The sequence below is a fragment of the Phasianus colchicus genome, chromosome 1 (genome assembly GCF_987193195.1).
Source record: "Phasianus colchicus chromosome 1, bPhaCol1.hap1.1, whole genome shotgun sequence".
Taxonomy (NCBI): Eukaryota; Metazoa; Chordata; class Aves; order Galliformes; family Phasianidae; genus Phasianus; species Phasianus colchicus.
Genome location: NC_143436.1, coordinates 120,502,191 through 120,522,744, shown reverse-complemented (window position 1 = coordinate 120,522,744; position 20,554 = coordinate 120,502,191). Strand labels below are relative to the sequence as shown.

Sequence of the window (20,554 nt, the reverse complement as noted above, 5' to 3'; positions counted from 1 at the left end):
GAAATCTGGTTGTGTAAACATATTAGCGTTCTTGCATAAACATATCTTTAGTTAATCTGCTAGTTTTTATCTTTCTGTGCTGGTATTATTTTGATACTCTTTGAAAAATTAATTGACTTCTATTTGTATGCACTATACCCTCATCTAAGTACAAAATGTGATCTCTTGACTTGTTATTTCTGCCCTCTTGTCACTTAGGAAGAAAAGCGTTGTTCAGCTGTGTGACACCAACACACAGTTCTGTATTTGATTACGTTTATTCCATATGCAATCATAACTTGCAAGAATAGTGTTTGATAATTAAGTTCCCTTTCTCAACTCTGGCTTAACAATACATACTCTAACAATTGATATTGTTCTCTTCCAACATGTTGGAGCAATAAAATTTTAGTCAGTGTTTCCTACTAAGTGATAGTTCTGCTAAACAGTCAGATCTGTTAGTTTTTCAGAAAGGAGAACAGTGTTATTGAATTCATATAGAGAGGCAGTTCTACTTTAAGAAGTTACAGTGTATTTAACAGAAATAGAATTTTACAATTATTTTCTATACTCTTGGAATTGCATATCAAATGTGTTAATTTGAAAGCTAAACAGTGACTTTAATACAAACTTGCAAAAACACCAGAGCTAAAAGATCCTGGTCTGGGCTGGCTATCAGATCGTCTACTGTACCATCACAGATTTACATACATTCCAATGAAACAACATCTAAATATTTCAGGCTTACTTTGCACAGTATTGGATTAGGGCCTGCAATTTTTTGTTTTCTTTTTCTTTGATTTTCTAGAGTTGATGATTGCAATATGGTATGTTCATTTGATTTTGGATTTTGTTTTTGTTTTATGGTTACGGAGGACAAATAATTTCTTTCTTTACTGTGTCAATTTTGAAACAGAAATTTTAATCATATTCTTTATTTTTTAGTATAATCTTTTTGCTTGCCAGAAACATTACCTCTTAGAATAATGCTACATTTAACATACGACCAAATATCAGAGTAGCAGAAACGCGTACTTTACTTTTACTTCTTCTAGTAATGCCACTAAAGTCATGTTTGAAAAATATTAAGATAGTGTGTGCATTGTTTTTTGTTTAGGCTTGCATTGCTGTCATGATAGTCCTGATTTATTGAGAAGCTGTAATTATCTCATACTTTCATTTGAAGCCAGCTTCAGGATCCAATATTTATAAAAATTTATATCCTTATTAACTACTTTCAAGAAATAGGCTATCCAGCTAAACCTTCCACTTTCTGCAAAGTAAAATATTGTTTTAAAAATATTTTTGTTAATGTGGATTAACATCTTTATTTAGCTCTTGTTTCTAATATGAAATAACTGTTAACAATCACTCCTAAATTAACTTGTACTGCAGGAGGTCTGGCTGAAACTGGGGGAAAAAAAGGAATGATTAGTGTGGACGCGTTGATTAATCTTTTTAATTGGCATTCCCTCTGTAAAAAACATCTAATGTTATCTAATTTAAATTTATACTGTGGGTTTAACGTATGTGGTATAACTCAAGACTTTCAGTCTTTGCTTACTGCAGGCATATTAAACTCTAGAGGTTCTTCTGTTGGACAGATGATGGTACGTAAGGTTGAAATGGAGATCCCCTGTCATTACTGCCATTCAGCTTTGCAATATTTCTTCTTTATTTTGAATGTGTGGGGTTCTTTTATTCCTTCATGTCATTTCTAGTATTGCAAAATCTTGGCTTCCTTCTCTGGCTCTTGTTGTGTGGGCAAAATCTGGAGGCTAACATTCCTGTTTAGAATTCATACTGCTCGAGGGAATGTTACTGTATCTGCATTGCTCATCAGAAGAGGGATCAACAAACTGCAAAATTTCCTTCATGAAAAGAATATGGAACTAACCTTCAAGATAGCTTCTCCAAAATGGGACCGCTCACCTACTTCTGCTTCATCCAAGCCTTCCCAAAAAAGCAACTTTCTAGCTTTGGAGAGTTTTGGAGACAACAACTGCCATAATCTCTGTCTGGAAGAGTTTGATTTCACTTGTTTTAACACTTGTTTTCCCTTATCGTTAAGGATGATTCTTCATTGCTTTCTACCCTAATATGAAGGGCTACATGCATTGTTTTTGTGGACACCATCAACCATTGTTAATGCCCTCAATCACTGTCCCAACCCTTCTAATTAAAAGTATGTTCTCTGTACAGTCTTCTCAGTACTTTCAACACCATCTAGCATTAGCCAACAAAAGAAATTTTAATTCCAGGTCAAAGAGTTGTTCAATCCAAGTGGGGAAAGCAATGACTGTTCTTTCTCACCCGGCTTTGCTACTGTTTTCCTCTTTCCAGCAGTGCCTTTTGAAGACAAGCTTAGGAATTTCCATAGTTTCTATAACTTCTCTTGTTTCCCTTGAAGGAAAGACTTGTCTCTTACTGTTAGATTTGGTCTACTACATCCCTTACTTCATGTTACAGTTTCTAGAGCTCACTCCAGCAACTTACTGAAGAGTTTCTTACTACTTTGGAGAGAGAGCTTCCGCAGCAAAGTTTGGAGTTTTGATCCACGTAGTCTTAGAGACAACAAGCTGTTTGTTATATCAGTTTGTTGAATCAGTGAACCTTTCTGAATTTAGGCACAGTTTCAGGTTCAAGATGATGACACCATTAGGTGTTTGTCAAGAGGCAGTCAGGTTTTGCAAATACAGTATATTGCAGTGTGTGTCTTTTGAAACCTTTGAATATATTGTATTTTGGCTCATGAACTAGAAATCTGATCAGATGTTCTGATACCAACCTTCAGCTTAATGAACTGTTTGCCTTGGATATCACTCGACTTGGATGCCTCTGGTTTTCTGAGCTGGATGATATCCAGGATTTTTGTCTGTATGTTCTTCACTAAGTAGTCCAACAGACTTACCTGCTCTCAGATCCCCTAAATCAAAGGTCTTTCTTCAGCTAAGGTAAGACTGAACATGGTTTTCAAACCATCTTGGTCCAGATGAGACAGTTTTTGTTTTGGGAAGTTCTCTGATTGTTGCCACACCAAAACCACTCTGTTTTGGGGATCCCATGCTATTAAGGTCTCTCCATCTCACAGTGTGCTTCCTTGTTATACTCATTACCCCTTCTGGCTCATCAGATGGGTGCTATTAAGAGAAGAAAGCATGCTTATGTGACTGAGCAGACTAATTCTCTGCCTGATGTTTCTTTAGAACTATACTTTTCCCTTTGTTCTGGTCTCCTGGAATTATTCATTGAACCTGAAGAAATTTGATTTCTCTCTTAGTGAAGATACACTGAGCAGCAATAATGCTATATTATGTCCTAGCACTGTGATTTCCAGTGCTCTCTTAGTTCGTGGTTTTAAACTGTCTAAAAGGATGGGTTCAACTGTTCCTTTCCCAAGGGGTGCTTGTATTAGAGTAGGATTTGAATTTTTCTGCTCAGAACTCTCTCATTAATCTGTGCCTTGAGCACTTGCTTATCTCTGTGGAGACAGTATTTCTTATGGTGATAACTTTTGCCCACATTGGTAGGGAGAATTCAGGCCACTGGTTTGCCTCAACTCTGTGTGTGAAATTGTTATTTAGGGACAGAGTAACACTTGCATTTACAGTAGAAGCTCATTCTTAAGATGATTTTCTAATTCTATCTTAATTTATCTGAACTTTTTTGCTCTAGGGATAACTTCCCTGTGCTAGGAGTGGAGCTTTATGGTAGGAAAGGAGTCTCTCTTTCAGCTGTCAAAGAACTAAGGCTTTAATACAGTCCCTGAGGCTGACAGACACAGACAGCTGTTTAATTTGAAAGACTGTGTCAAGATTACTTTTGAGAAAACCCAAATGGAGCATCCTTGTACAAGCCAGGTACACTCTGGGGGACTTCAAGCTACCTCTGTTTTCTTTGAGGAGAAAGTCTTTCATGTACATTTGACTTGCCGTCAACTGAAAATTCATTTACACCTTTAAAGAAGTTACAGTACCAAAAGAGTTTTTCAAGGTCATGTGGATTTTGGCACTACAGTCTTCCATAATTTATATGAAGGATGCTGAGTATCACACCTGGGTTTTTATGTTGTACTCAGTTACATCTTGGAATCATTTTATAGTATCATTTGAAGACAGAAGAAGAAGCTGTTTATGCACTGGCTAACTGGTGTTAAGAAGTATAATGCACTGTGCATCATTTCCCAGCCTTTGCTTTCTCAGAATGACACTGGATTTGTGCTCCGTGTTTGTTCCCCTTCCATGCAATATGACCTGAGCTGCAGAACATGAGAATCTTCTGAAAGAAAAATATTTGGGGGGCCTTGAAAGAAAGTGCACATGTGCACACAACAGTATGAATGTGTGTACGTGGACTGCATATGTTAAAAATTCCTGGTAACTTTAATCTCCTTTTACATGTTCTGTTGTTGTTTTTGAAAAGGGCTTAAATTACACCATATGGTCTTTATGAGTACAGATGTCCTCTTGTCTTGAAAATACATGTCTTAGATCTACTTTTACTATAATAATGCTGAATGTATTTTGTGGAGTGACTTTACAATGTTAGTATGTTTTAGAGAGAATTAATGGCTGCACTGTGTCTTCTAAAACCAAAATAAAACAAGCAAAACCATATTTAGATTGGTTCTTTATCCTGGAAGAAATGTCATTTCAAATTAATTGTTCAGCAAGATTATAATCTAGAATTCACAATGTTGAATTTCTGGAATGGCTTTGATTATTTTTTTTTTGTCTATCTTTATATTTTCATTTCAGTAAGTCTCAGCAGTTTTGTACCACGACATAACTTTCTAAGCATCGATCTGCCAGTGGTGATAGAGACATTTTGCAAGTATCCTTTGAAGTATGTTTGTTCTTTAAAGACAAGAAAGAAACTGTTTAGAATTTGGTGACCCTGCAAAATTTCAGTTGGATATCATTTTAGACAGGATGCTCTGAAATATTTCTGTTGAGTTTTGACATATTTATCCCATCTCTGCATTGATTATTGTCTACGTGCCAAGCCCCAAATGCAATCTCCCACTTCCTTGTGCTTAGCAGGATATTTTTGGTCAGCTTTTTTTTTTTTTTTTTTTTTTTCTTTACTATTCCTTGACAGTGATTTTTAGCAGTTCTGACAAGAAAGTCAAAGTAATCCTGAATTTACGGCAGGACAAATGTTATTGCTAGCTTTGCTATGTCAGAGCTTTATTAAAACCTTTCGTGAGCCATCATGGTGAACTAAGTAATAGAGTATAGTTGTTCATTTTCACTCTTGATGGTGCTGTTTTTTTTATCTTCAGTAGAAAACTTGTTCTGTTTAAAAAGCAGAGTGATAGTGCATTTAAACATGTTTATTAATGAATGAGATTGTATATATGCAGAAATAAAGGCTAATTGGCTTGAATATGACTAATCTAAGAATGCTTAGCCTTAGCAAGGCTTTACCAACCATAGAAATTATCTACCCTTACTCATTCTCACATGCACTTGCATGCACAGAAATTCACTTAACTTTTCTGGCTAACAGTTAAGTAGGAGGGAGGCCAGATTTTCAATCATATTTTAGCCATTTACTTACTCCAATAAGGGAGTGCTTTGGAAAATATTCCTAATCGTTATTTCATACTTAGATCATAGCTCTATTATACCTTCTTACCTCAGGCATAATGTCAGATCTATAACCTTGCTCCAAAACCACACAAGGCAAGGGAGAAAGATGAGCAGTATCAAGCATGGTTTTGCTGTCTCCTGCTCCTGTCTGAGTTGTGAAAAGCAGAGATTGTTAAAGCATCCGAAGCTAATGCTTGTTTTTCACTTAAAAACATGAACTGATAAGGGCAGTATTCTGAGCCATCATGGCTTGGTGTAAAACTCATTGTCCTTTTATAATTTCCATGAGATAGAATGGCAACTTAATGTTTCTCCTTGTACACTAGAAAAAAAAAAAGTGTTTTTTGTTGATTTTGGTTTTACGTTTTCTTGGATTTTATTAATGAATCTTAACTAATGTCAATCAGATACATAATTTCACTGTCAGGAGCACTGGCAGTTATCAATGCTGTACCCTGCTTCGCTTTGGATGGTCAGTGGATATTAAATTCTTTCCTGGAAGCCACTCTGAGCTCCTTGATTCTAGAAAAACAAAACAGAGAGCTTGTTGGCTTTTTAATTTTGCTTGCTGGGAGTACGCTTTTGGCTGCCAATGTTGCACTGGGACTTTGGATGGTTACAGCACGATAGGACACAGGATATTCATCAATTCTTGTATTACATGGACATAATGTATCCAAAGCCTTTTAAAACTTGTTCGGTACTCAGACTGAAATAATTCCCTTAAAATGACACTGAAAGAATAATCACTAGAGGCTCCTGATGTAACTTAAATCTGTGCAGTGTTGTGTCTGTGGTCTTGGGAAGAATAAGAGAAAGAAGGAAGAAGTTTTAATGTACTACTTAAGCCCTGTATTAATTTTAGAGAAGTTCCACTGTAAAGTTTCACTGGAAAGAACCTGATTTATTATCTTAAATCTCAGAATAAGGGAATTATTTGGCCTCAGACATTTGTAAAGTGGAAAGAGAAAACACTTAAATCTTATTTTATAATTTGAATAATGTAAAAAAAAAAAGTGTGGGCTCTGATCATTTCTCAGTCAGTGTTATCTTGAGTGCCTGCTTTGCTTTTTAATCTGGTGTTCTACCAAATGGGACTCTTAGACACCCTGAAGTCTTCATCTCAAAATGGTGTAAAACTAAGTAAATGGTTACCATGTATTAATGAGAGAGAGGCCATATGGGTTTGTATCTTTCCTTTACAGCTGGCCAAAATGACTGGAAGCATATTGTCCTCAGGATGTAGATGGGAAGTGCCAGTGTCTGTTGAGAATGAGGTATGTGGGAGGATAACAAAGCCCACATGTCTGTGTTACTTATGCATTTGGTTGCATATTACTCTGCACAGCTGAAGATTTTGTAAAGGCAATATTTGTCAATAATAGCTAGACAATAACTGAAATTTAGTTTTTCAGTACTATAGAATGCTGTGCAAAATTATTGCTAAGTGATAATATTTGTGTCTTTTTACTCAGAAAATAATACTGCATACAGTTAAAAGTGAAATCTGTTGTTTTTATAGTGTCCGTCTTCTGATGCTGTGCATGCTGTACACCTGGTAACTCACTGACATTTCCCTGTCTTTCAACGGGTTGCTTTTCTGTGCTGTAATTGAAGTGTTGTTGAAGCTGCTTTGGGATCAGGATTGTTTAGAGGAAGAACATGATTCTGAACCTAAGTATTCTAACACTGGGTTTTGCTTTCTGAAGTTAATATGGACCATATATTTGTTTTTAAATGAGCAATGGAAGAGCAAACTGTTTTGCTGATTCAAGTATGTCTGACATATTCTGAAGCCCTTTAAGTCTGTAATGTTTGATACCTCAGTAGAATCGTACACTGACCATTGTGTCCTCCAATTTTGTATAAATCAGATTTATTGAGACGCTTGTCTCAATACAGGCTGATATTTCAAATAATGTTGCTCTTGTTTGGAGGCCTACATATTTGAAATATGGAAGTTCTGGAAAATTATCTGCAGCTTCTATCTCATATAGTGCTCCCAATAGGAGCTTCTGCAGCTCGGAGATCCTTTAATGAGATGGCCTTTCCATTCATGAACTTAAGTGGAAGATAAGCTAATGGGTAATGGCCTGCAGGGAGTTGTGAAGCATTCATCATCAGCTAACACAGATTATCTTGGTGCTAGAGCTATAAGGGTAATAACAGCAGGGTTGAGCCCTATTCCTGGTGCTGCTGCATGGATACATAACTCTGATATTAACATTTGCTTACTGATGTGTTACAGTATTTTTGCAAAGTAGCCTTTGCATAAGCTGGGCCTCCTGAGTTCACCTCTGTGGGATGTTAGGCCCATGCCTCTGATTTTCAGTTGTTTCAGCCTAGGCATCTGAATAAATCCTTCAGCCAATTCAGCATGAGTTGGTCCTCCTGGGGACTTCAGAAGTCATCAAGTGCAGGAAAGGAAAACAGAACTATTACAAACTGCCAACTGGTTTCTTAGGAGCCACCAGGAAAAGCCTAGTTCGTTGTCACTTTCAGTAACTTGCAGAAGATTCAAAGTAGCAGTTTCTGATGTGCCTTTCTTCCATCTCTCTATGAGCAGCAGTGATATGAGCAGCCAGGTTCTTACAGAGGCTGGAGATTAAGTGATGCTCTAGAAGGCTGTTCATTCACCTAAGTAGCTGCTTACTAATCTGAGCTCTTCTTTTCAAGCACCATGCCAGTTTCCACTGTCTCTGTTTCTTGTCCAATCGATAGTGCACAAAATGAATTTGCACTCTAGTGCAATTTAATAAGACCAAATATTAGCTTTTCAAAAAAGATACTGTTTATCAGTTTATCAGAACTGTAGTGCTATCTTAATTTCTACAGGAATAACAAATGCATCTGTAGTGATTTCAAAAATATCCAGTGAAAAACATTTCAAGTTTGATAATTTATATATTCATGCTGACTCCAGCTGCTTGGGGTGATCCGTTTTGCATAGTAACTCCTCCTGGAGATCAAAGAGAAGTTGTTTTTAAAAATACATACATTGCATCTACTATATGGATGCCAGCAGATTGTTCCTGTTTATCTAATGTGCTACAAAACATGATTTAACAAACAAAAAATTCTATTGATTTCACTTTATGTGATCTCTGAAAATCAAACTTAAACTAAGTAGAATTTCAATCTATGTTTTACCTCATAATCAAAATGAGGGTAGAGAAGACTTGTTGATCATGGCTTTACCAAAAGAGACAAGCTAGTACACTGTTAAGGCCATTTCTGTGGTAGAGGTAAGTGATGTAAGGGTTTTAAAATAATTTATGGGTCCATTTCTCTGTTCTACTGCATAGGGTTTGATTTAGGGAGGTGTAGGCACTTTGAATCAAGAGTTTAAGCAAACTGAGATCACTTTGATGACCCAGCACATACCTTAGATTAACTGTGGAAAAAGGTAATAGCTAAGGTGGACCATTCTCTGAAGAAAAAGTTGTTTAGTGGATCCATTTTATTATCCTATAATCCTAATGTATGGATCGCATTCTGTAAAGCAAGTGCCATTTTTTATTTACATACAGTTATTGGGATGGTTGGTTTTGTTTTATTTTGTTGTTACTGTTTTGTTTGTTTAGCAAGGGAGAACACAGAAGGGCACATCGTGTCTTACATGATGCCTTTTTATTCTGGGTTATTTGCAATGTTTCTTCTATTTATATTTTTGTAAAGACTAAAAGGCAATTTTTCTTTAAAATGAAATTTTTTTCACTTCTCATAATTAGCCTCCCAGAATAGAGCTTATTCTTTAATAAAGAATATATCAATATCGTTATAGGGGTTATTTTCTCAAGTGTAAAACACTGTTAATGATTGGATGAATAGTGCTATTTATATATGTACAATTTTTTTAAAATCTGTATCAGATGGAAAAAGTAATGTCAACATTGGGAAGTGTTGTACATAGTTTTTACTTGAAAATTGTCAGAATTCTATAATTGTAATCAATTATTGTTCTGATTTCTTTTTTTTTAAGGAGACTTTTTTTTTTTTTAATATCAGCAAGGACTTCCATAGCATGGTCTCATAATGCATGGTGTGACAATGATAACGGGTAACTTCTTAGAACATAGGATGTTACATGCTCATTGTTAGCTTTGTAATTAAAACCAGCTTGCTTCCTTGTAAGTTAAATCAAAAAAAACTTTGCTAGGGAAATTGCAGACAAACCTGCAGATTATTCAGTCCAAAGTTATGAGCTGGAGTGGAAACTGTGTTAACTCACTCTTTTATTACAATGAAACAACCAACTGTATCGACAATTACATTTCTTAGTGGTCATTCTGATTTTTTGTCTGTGTGTATATACAGAAATACATATAGTAGATACATATAGAGCCACAATCTGTATGGCTGCTTTTTTAGAGATAACAGAGCTATCTTCCATATTCTGTAATGCAGGTATTTTTCTTTCTCTCTATGAATTCCCTGATTTTTTCTGGATTTTAAAACTGGAGCTGTGCTCTCCTCCCGTAACTGATCTGTAGGGATTTCTTACTGAAAGACATGTGATGGACATAATGTCACCACAGCTGCTTAAGTTTGATTTTGCTGATGTTCAAAACGCATTTCCTGCTTTCTGAGAAGCCTCAGCTATAGGCACAGTAAACAGAGGTTTCCAGGGTGGTTAAAAGAGGTCAACTTTAGAATCTATCACTATCTCACTACTACTGTTCGTGCTATTCGGAACGATAACTGGTGTGAATGAGGCTGTGCAGAATATACAGAAGAAATGTTAGAAGGGCAGACCTTCCCATGGCATCAGACCGTCCCAGGTTTCTTGATTACCTTGCTAAAGGATGGATTTTTGTTCAGTTCAGTTCAGTCCCAGTTGGCCGTTTCCTGCATGTTTTACAAAATGATGCCATATAGCAAGTAGTTTTTTCTAGATGGTGTTTTGTTCTTTTTTTTTTTTTTTTTTTTTTTAATGATTTCTCTTTTATCTGAAAGATGTGAATTTGTATCTGGATATCGTTTGTGACAGATGAAGAAGAGCTATAAAGGTTTATATAGCCTAAGCTGCATTTGTTTTAAAAAGTTGTGATTCTAACTCTAGAAATGCATTTTTATTTGGAAAATAAGCATTCCATACAGTTGCATTCACATTAATTCCCACAGGTAGTCCTGTCTCACTTTGTGAGTAAGGAAGCTAAATCTAACTCAGGTAAGATTTGTTATTTTATACCCTTTTATCCTGAAATGTGTGTAACAGTACATCCAGATTTGTTACCTATTGTGGCTGAGTTACCTGTGGTACATATGCTGTATTAGTGAAGCATCTGGAAAGCGTTGTAGGGTCTGCCACCCAGTGTGAAAGGATAGGAACAAAAAGCAAGATAAAACACTGCAGTTCTGTTCATTGCATTTGCATTGGCATGAAATGTGAAAAAAAACAAACAAACAAACAAACAAAAACACCTTGTAATTAACATTTCAGAGCATGCAGATACATCTACTAGCCCTTTGTTAAATCATTCAATGAGCGGTGCTCCAACTTCCTTCTTTTTTTTATACTTTGTTGGTCCATTGATAAGTGTGCACTGAATGAGTGGATGGGGTTTTTGCAGCTTACTCAGTAAAAATGGTCTTGGATATTTCTCACCTATAGATGTTCACCTAGGGTTTGTTTTGCAGCATCATGCTGCAATTAACCTTCACCGACCACTAGTTCCAAAGTTCAAAGGCTATTTCCAAGTCATCACAAGAGAAATGTAGTTTCTTTCTTTTCAAGTTGTGTGTTAATGTTTTTAATTCCTCTTTTCCATACAAAACTTTGGTTTTAGATTTCATATGCTCTTATCTGAAGTCTGTCAATGGAATAGGTATTGTTTTGAAACCCACAATGTTTTTTCCTCTGCATAGCCTTATTTCTCATGCTGACTCACAGCTGTGGAATGTTAGATTTCTAGACTCTTTGTTCCCACTATGTATTGTTCATGATCACTTTTAAAAAGAAAAAAAAAAAAGCTTCATTCTGAAAATGTCAGTTAACAAATAGTATGTACAACTTTGAATAATGTATTGTGTTTTTTGTTGTGTTTTTTTCTCTGTTTAATCAACCAAACAATAAGTATTGTTTTCTGTGTGTGATAAATGTATCCTGCAAAGAAATTCATTGTTTGACTGTGAATGTGCTTAAATCTGTTTTTTAAAAATAAGGTAAAATGACATAATTCTTTATTTATGGCAGTTATTATGTTCTCTCTCCTACATTCTCATGCTCCTCTCATACGTAATCTATATTCCCTATCTGGGTACCAGAAAGCTTCCCACTACTCTTCTTAGTACTTGACCACATTTTAAAATTAATAATACTGCCAATTTGCTTTTTCTTACTTACAAGTTTATCACAGTCATAGTTAGGTTTATAATAGAAGTGCATCCAGAGGGACATCTGCACACTGTTCCTGAGCAGAACTAACTTTACTGTAACGTGCCCAAGGTACACAATGCCCACCTTCTAGGAGCACAACCCTCAGTCTTGGCTACCTCCTATGTAATTCTTCTCTTCTTGCATTGCGGACTTCTACTGGCTTGTTTTACAGTGAAATATTTGACATGGGATGCCATCGTTGAGGTAAGTGGAACCCCTTCTCTGGGTGTTAAAGCCAGTCTTATGCAAGGAATTTAAATCTCAGCTCTTTGAATGACATTAGGATGATGCTGTGTGTCACAACCTTTGATTTGTATGTACAAACCAGTGCAGAACAGGGCATATATCCATATATAGCCAGTTCTCACCAAGTTCCCCTAGGTATCCAGATGTAGGCTGGGGCTGTGCTAGCATGGCGTCTCCGGAGTGTTCAGCCTTATTTGGAGATGAAGCTTTATCATTCTTTGTCTTGAGCAAACTCATCTAGAGATAGATAGCCAGGTTATTTGTACTGACAAGTAAATTGTCCTTTGTTGCTTATTGGACAAGCTGTTACTTTATGCAAGCAAAGCTGTTTCAGCAAGCACAGCTTTGTTCCCAGATAACAGATTACTCTGAGAAATAGGCACAAAGCACGAATCACAGACCCATTGGGAGGATTTCCCAGACAGGTTTGTGTGCAATTTTCTCAATTCTTGCATGAGGAGATGTTTTTTTGTTTTTTTTTTCTTACTGATGTTTAAGTTTGGGGTCAACAGTTCATTATTTTTCTTCAGCATTCAAGCATCTATGGTCCTGTAATTTTTCAGTTGATTTTGAAAATGTTATCTGATTATGTTATTATGTGTGTTCTGTAGTCTTAATGAAGTCAGTGATTTATTCATGGCATCACAAGGAATGATGCCTTAATCACTAATATAATTTGAGGATAACATTTAGAAAGGGGTGCTCTATCAATGTGTCTCATTTCTAGCTTAATATAGTTCTTTTTAGCAAGCAGAAGCATTCCTAAACATGCTAAATGTGGGGGGTTGAAACTGGATGGTCTTTAAGATCCCTTCCATCCTATGACACCAAGTTGGCTGGAAGTGTGGATCTGCCTGGGGGTAGCGAGGCCCTACAGAGGGATCTTGACTGTCTGGATAGCTGGGCTGAAGCCAATGGGATGAGGTTCAACAAGGCCAAATGCCGGGTCCTGCACTTTGGCCACAACAACCCCAAGCAACGCTACAGGCTTGAGGCAGAATGGCTGGAAGACTGTGTAGAGGAAATGGACCTGGGGGTATTGATTGAGCCAGCAGTGTGCCCGGGTGGCCAAGAAGGCCAATGGCATCCTGGCTTGCATCAGAACAGTGTTGCCAGCAGGAACAGGGAAGTGACTGTTCCCCTGTACTCATCTCTGGTGAGGCCACACCTTGAGTACTGCATCCAGTTTTGGGCCCCTCACTGCAAGAAAGACATTGAGGCCCTGGAGCGGGTTCAAAGAAGGGCAACAAAGCTGGTGAGGGGTCTGGAGCACAGGCCTTATGAGGAGCGGCTGAGGGAGCTGGGATTGTTCAGTCTGGAGAAGAGGAGGCTCAGGGGAGACCTGATTGCTCTCTATAACTACCTGAAGGGAGGTTGCAGTGAGCTGGGGGTCGGCCTCTTCTCTCGTGTAACTGGTGATAGGACTAGAGGGAATGGCTTCAAGCTGCGCCAGGGGAGATTCAGGCTGTATGTTAGGAAATACTACTTCTCTGAAAGAGTGGTCAGGCAATGGAATGGGCTGCCCAGGGAGGTGGTGAAGCCTCCGACCCTGGAGGTGTTCAAGGAACGTTTGGATGTTGTGTTGAGGGACATGGTTTAGTGAGAACTATTGGTGACAGGTGGATGGTTGGACTGGATGATCTTGTAGGTCTTTTCCAACCTTAGTGTTTCTGTGATTCTGTAAGCCATTCTACGAAATCTTATCTGAGATTTTCATGAGCACTTGAACTACCCAGTAAAATGCAATTTAAAATTTGATTATAATTTTATAGTGGTAAAGTGGAAGAAAATAATATTCATGAAGTATAAGCAGCAGAGCAACTCAGGTTTCTGCTAACTCTTATCTTTTCTCTCTTTCTCTCTCTTGCCTCAAACAGATGTGGGTCTGTTGCTTACTTTGATACTTAGTGCTGCAGTGTGGTTGAAATTGTATTCAACGCTCTTACTAATTCTGCATCTCATTCTCTGTATCTCTAGTTATTTTTTGGCATCTACCTTTTTTTTAGTCTCTTTCAAATGTAGCAGTGGCTCAATACTGTCTAACTGCCACTTCTGACAGTCTTGGAAACACATGGTTGCACATCTTGTTTCATTTCCCCCAAAAGGAACTCTTCTCTCTCTCTCTCTCTCTCTCTTTTTTTTTTTTTCCCCCCTCATTTATTATCCTTTTTACTTGTTATTGCACTGGGAAAGTACCTATATCTTTGTCCCTTCACAGCTCTATGAGGATCTCTATTAAAATATTACCTGAGATTTTTTAAAGTGTATATTCCTCTGAACCTTTTGCATTTGATGCAATTACCCACACAGACATCTAGTGTGATCTGAGATATCCTAAGGTGTTCTTAGGTTAGTAATTTGACTTGGAACAAGGTTCAAGTTTTGATACTCATCCCCTGCTTGTCTCCATTTGTCTTCTGTTGGTTTAGGTCTTAGGGCTTCTAAGACCTATGCATGGGGCTGGCAGATGGGGCCCTATAGGAGATCAAAGACACTGTGGACCAGCAGCTGGATACTAGGAGGGCTACCTGAGGGCATTTTGTATCATGCCAGATGCTTGCTTACATGTGGGCAAGAAAACAAGCTTGACTGATCATTTCCTTGGATTTCTTTCCTTCATTAATTAAATTGGAAAATGGGGCTGAGTGACTTTTATTTGGCATAAAAATATGCCCAAGGTTTTCTAATTTTGCACAGTACTGCTATTCATAGGAGTTATATATATATATTCATAGGGAAAAAAGACATATATTGTCCTGCTCTGGACCTTAACCCTGGAAGCAGCAAAAAATGAGTACAGCAAGAAAAAGGACACTTTATTTTATAAAGAAAATACTATATATCTCCAGCTGTGGAGTAGCAGACACACACAGATCTACAGAGGGTGAAAGAGACCAGATGGAGACAAGGCTGCCCTGGGAGAATGTGACTATCCAGGCCAACTGCTACAGCACTGTGCATGGCTTCTTCTCCCTTGAAGGATCAAAGAAGTGGAGATTCAGTTAGGAATGGGATAAAATCAGGAAAGGAGTGTTCCAGAGAGAAGTGGTTTGTTCATTTACAGTATTTTTACATCAGAAAAAGCATGCATATCTCACAAAGACAGCATGATATCAAGCATTTCCAGAGCCAACTTGCAGATAGCACTGATGGATTTCCATTGCTAGCAGCTACATGCCATGCACTAAGGCCAGAGAGATGATGAAAGCCTGTACTTCCCTGATGATTTAGGCTATCTATCTAGCTCTGCGGGCCGATGTCCTGCTTGCTGTGTATGGATTGCACCTGGTCACTCTTTCAGTATCCTGACTGTGAGATCGGAACTCTTCTCCTGTTTTCTCATTCCTTCTCCTGCATGAGTTGATCTCACAGGTGCAATTACTAAGAAAAATTAATCCACTTTTACAGTGTTTAGCCCCTTGGCTTTATTTTCACTCCTGCAGCTATTTGAATAACTAGCATAAATGAGGCCGAACCACCTGTATCTCTATCATCGCTGCATGATCAGCAAAGTTAGATTATAAGCACACATTGCAAACCACACATTCCTCAGTACTTACCACTGTTTTTACCAACAAACTTCTTTTTTTTTTTTTTAAATAACTATTTACTGTTCTTCATTACTTATCTGGACATGAAAATACCAAAAGCAGTTCTGAAGAAAGCACAGAGTGAGTTAAAAAGGGGTTGCTTTTAGCATGTGTAAATGAACTGGATTAAAAAACAATCTATATCTTTTTAAAATGTGATATTAAGTGTGATACTAAGCATGATAAATTACTCTGCCTATATGTGATTCTTCTGGTTCCTCCCCTGTACTCTACCAATTCAAATGCAAAATTACAGCTTTTATAGCTGTAGCTGAAGATATTAGGGATGCAGCCAGACTGAGTCCAGATTTGGTGAACTGAGCTCATCATAGGAACAGGGAGAAAAAGCTTGATAGGGAACATAGCTGACTGAGAAGGGGATCAGGAAACCAAACGGTTGTACGGTGCAGTGAAACAACAGAAAGAATCCAGGAAATGACTGGCCACGAGGATTTTTTTTTTTAAAAAAAAAAAAGGTAACTTTTATTATTAATTACAAATGCATGAGAAAGTAGCTTGAAAATATGCCTTCTTCTAGATCAAAAGGGTGCTTTGAAATGCAAAACAAATCTTTTTTCTTCTGCCACAGATTTGTGTGTACACACAGATGCTAATTTGATAAGCATTTGGTTAGCTTCTGCTAGCCTTAATTATTATCAGCTTAGATAAAAATGATTGCTAGTGGCCTGAGAAGGCTGTGAAATACATGGGCTGCAGGGAAGGATATGGAAGTGGTTTTGTCAGGTCCATAAATAAGGGCTTGCAGTGAAGAGAAGTGCTTGAGCAGCTATGTGGGAACTTATGATTTGAGGCCATCCAGCTGGGCAAGCCCTGTGCTACATGTTCCCTGTGAGACCATCAAACAGGAAAGGCTGAAATCTTAACAGTGAAACTTGCCAGGCCCTACAGTTGGGACTGTACTTGCCCTGAGGCTAATGGGTCTCCAGAACTCTTCAGCCCTGCCTCTACACGTGCTGGCCTGCTGCAAAGTCTGGGGATGAAGCAGGAAGCATGTCTTTAGTGTGAGGGTGATGGACAGCTTGTGGGTTCGCCTTCTAGGAGATACCTGAAAACCACATGGTCATGGTCCTGGGCACCTGCTCTGGGTGTTCCTGCCAGAGGAAACAGCCTATGGAGATCCCCTGCACACTGTGGTCCTAAAGGCTTGCTGAATCTCCTGCCCTAGAGGCACAACTAACCTGTTCAGTGCAAAAGCATCCCAGAAAATGCAGAGTGGTTACATTTGCTGACTGCAGAGGTGGAAATGGGATACAGCAGGTGGACAACATTCTGGATACAATCCAAAGTCTACTCAGTGACCCACTGTTCAGAATGTTCATATAATGACATTGTCAAAACAATGGGTTAGGCTTAGCTATAATTCACAGGACAGAGCTGTCTTCAGGAATGTTGTAAATTCTGTGTTATTCTTGGTTGTTTACTTTTTAACCATGCTGCCCACGACCATTACTGCTAATTACAGCAATTGAGTGGGATGCTTCCCCTACAGAAAGGTAGAGATGATGTGAGAATGAACTTGTTGGAGAGGAAGGATAAAGGGATATTTTCAATTTTGAAAGTTTGGGGAAATGGTTACTATTATTTTAAAAAATAAAAGTGTTTTAATATTTGAATGGCCATTCTGCTTTTCTCCAATATTTGTGAAATACCTTTTCTCTATCTAAAAAACCGTAACTCCCTTACCAGCTTAGAAAGGGTGCAGTTTTGGACAAAGGAGTTTTGGGACTACCCCTCTCCTCTTTGGCTAGTCTAAATGCCTGACCTTGATGTACCAGTGAGAAGAAACTGTAGAAAGCTCAGTCCTGATAAAAGTTTGCTATTCTCCAGCTGAAAAGAAAGTCATCTGTCTTAAGAACAGCCTAAATAACCAGGCAGCAGACATATAAAACTAGAAATTTCTGCTGGCGCATCCCAAGTTTTGGAATATCATGCTGTGAAGTCTGACACTGCAATCAGACAGATACATCTGGCTCACAGGTCTGTATTAAACCAAACCTGTGTAATAAGCCCTTACTCTGATGCTCACATGAATATACAGCCAAATTATGCATGAGTAGTACAGTTGTTATCAAATTGAAAATAAAAAGGACTCCATCTATCCATGCTCACCGCAGACGCGATCCGGTTACACTGAGGTCAGTGGGAAAGATCCAGTTCCTACATGGAGAACAATATCAAGTTTTAAAGTGAAAACGGAATAAGATGACCTACAAACTGAAGAATGGGATCTGCCCCGGAAGAAAAATAGTTTTCTTCCCAGTTTCTTTAATCTACAGACTGAAGCATAGATTTTCTCTTGCTATAGTTAATTAGTTTTGTAACAACCCTCATCTGTGTGCTTTAAGACAGTGGCCTGTTCTTGTAAAAGTTACACAGTCTGGAAGCATGAGGATGTAGCAATCACATGGAATCACAGTTTTCTCTACTTTGGACTGTAACAAGTTTTCAGGGCTCTAGGTCTACTGGACATGGTGCTCAGAGGAGAGGAATTCAGGAACTTACTCACACCTGGCCAGTCACTCACTTTAGTCATTTGGATAACCATCTCCTCCCTCTATAGCCAGTAAAGAGATGTCAGCTGATGACCACTCACATGGAAGTGCTTCCCTCCCAGTGTACTATAGACACAGCCCAAGTACTGTAGTCTAGTAATAAAATTCCACTTTCTACATATGCATGTGTCATTAAAACCACTGAAAAATGGAATCATAGAATTGTTCAAGTTGGAAGAGACCCTTAATGAACAGGGACTCCTACAGCTCCATCAGAGTGCTCCACTCAGTCTGACCTGGTATGTCTCCAGGGATGGAGCATCCATTACCTCTCTGGGCAACCACAACAATTATAAAAAACTTCTTCCTCACATCCAGTCTAAATCCCCCCTCTTTTACCTTGAAACCATTTCCCCTTGTCACAAAAGACCCTTCTAAGGAGTCTGTCCTTTCTTACAGCCTGCTTTTAGATACTGAAAGGTACTATCGGGTCTCCCTGGACCCTTCCCTTCTCCAGGCTGAGCACCCCCAGCTCTCTCAGCCTGCCCTCACAGGGGAGGTGTTCCATACCTTGGATCATTTCTATGGCCCTCCTCTGGATGATGAACAACTTAGAGTTGCTAGGTATAGAATCATAGAATCACAATCTGGCATTATCAACCTGCTCATATTTATAAAATAAAAATTGCAATAAATTGAGACAGAAAAGTAGTTATAAAGCTAAAAAATATTGATGATGAAGATCGTGGTTTAGAAATCAATCTAGCTAGGGTAGCTTTAGAAATAAGCCAAATGTATGCCAGAAGACAGGAACTCTCATTTATGTCTGTGACATCAAATGGCCCCTTTCCACTTCCCATTATACATTCTCTTCTGCAGTTGTCAATAGGCTTTTGTGTACTGAATAGTTCACAAGACTTTTCTCCATCTTTCTACAAAGATCATAGCCAAGGGTTGAAAAGCCAACATCTCTGCCAGAGCAGGTTACCACTGCCACATTCACTACAAGTTTAACACTGAATTTACAATTTTCTGCTTTCTGCCTTTCCCAGCAATATGCCCATCTTGATTTCATCATCTCTCTAACAAATCCTGAACCACTCCACCGAGTTACTTGTATTGCCTTCTTTAGTCAGTAAAAATCCATTTTTTAAATGAAAAAGAATTTCTCAGCAGCCTATTTCTATACAGTCTGGGAGGAAAGAAAGGAGGAGGAAGGCATCTTTGTGTTTTACTCCTGATTTTAGGAATAATATTTGTCAACCTTTCTGTTCTTTGTATCTTTTTAAAAAACATGACTGTGAGGAGATGACTAAGAAGGACTGTTCATAGAACTACAAGTCAAGGCCTAATTGCATTCAGTTGGCCAGCTGTGGCATCTATTTGAACAGCTGCACTTCTGGCTCGAGTTTATAAGCTGCTTATATATACCAGTATATATGCCTTCATACAATACTTTGCTTAATGCGTTATCTCCCTCGAGGGCATTAGGGAAGTTAGGGTAAAACATGGATTCTTGGTGAAAGGCAGTTTGCTTTAAAGGGAAAGATAGTTGTTTTTTTTTTTTTTTTGCAGTGAATAAGCATTGACACGCACCACATAAAGATTTGGCCAGAGTGGCCACTAAATCTGGATTCCTATTCAAAATGATATACTTTTCCAATGCAACACAGCAGAAAATCAAGTTCTTTGAAAAAAGACAACCTCCACATCAGAAAGAAACTGTGAATGTTTGGGATTTACTGCTCACTGAAAGGAAAAAGGCTGGCAAACCTGGAGAAGGTTACCAATAAGGGCACTGACCATATTGTTACCATTAGCTTCCAGGAGAGCTGGAATAGCAGCAGCTTATTTTACTAATCTTATACCAGTTTATCCTGGTTGATTGCACTTCACAGTAAAGCCATCAAAACCAGCAGCACCTTAATTTTGATACACAGTCACTATGGCAGATGCTGTGGAAATTTCCACGTCCATCCAGACCTGCTTTGGCTCCCAGGAGAGCCAGTTAGGTGACGGTCCATGCAGTAGAATATTTCTACCATGAACATATCAGGCAAAGTTTTACAATATCTGAATTCAGCTTTCAACTCAGACACTGTAAAACAGGAGCAGTAATATTTTGCCAATGCCTCTTATTGCCTTCATTTGAACTGTAAATTCTCTAGGAGGAAATGTTCTCTTCCACTGTGAGGCTGTAACTCAGTTTGGAGAGCGTGGCCTCCAGGTACTGAAATGAGGATGGTTCAAGAG

General features: G+C 38.2%; 1 protein-coding gene across 5 annotated transcripts in view; it reads left to right on the top strand.

The window, feature by feature from the left end:
• The window catches only part of MBTPS2 (membrane bound transcription factor peptidase, site 2), a 41,226-nt gene extending 23,551 nt beyond the window's left edge, over nt 1-17,675 (top strand). For 2 of the 5 annotated variants that reach the window (XM_031599321.2, XM_090124589.1), the window contains exons 10-11: nt 4,737-4,812; nt 5,981-17,675. In XM_031599321.2, the coding sequence (XP_031455181.1) occupies nt 4,737-4,812; nt 5,981-6,203 (299 nt within the window). In that variant the 3' untranslated portion in view covers nt 6,204-17,675. The remainder of the gene's footprint in view (nt 1-4,736; nt 4,813-5,980) is intronic. The other 3 variants (XM_090124599.1, XM_090124593.1, XR_016459877.1) reach the window with 3 other exon arrangements.
• The last annotated feature ends 2,879 nt before the right edge of the window (nt 17,676-20,554 follow it).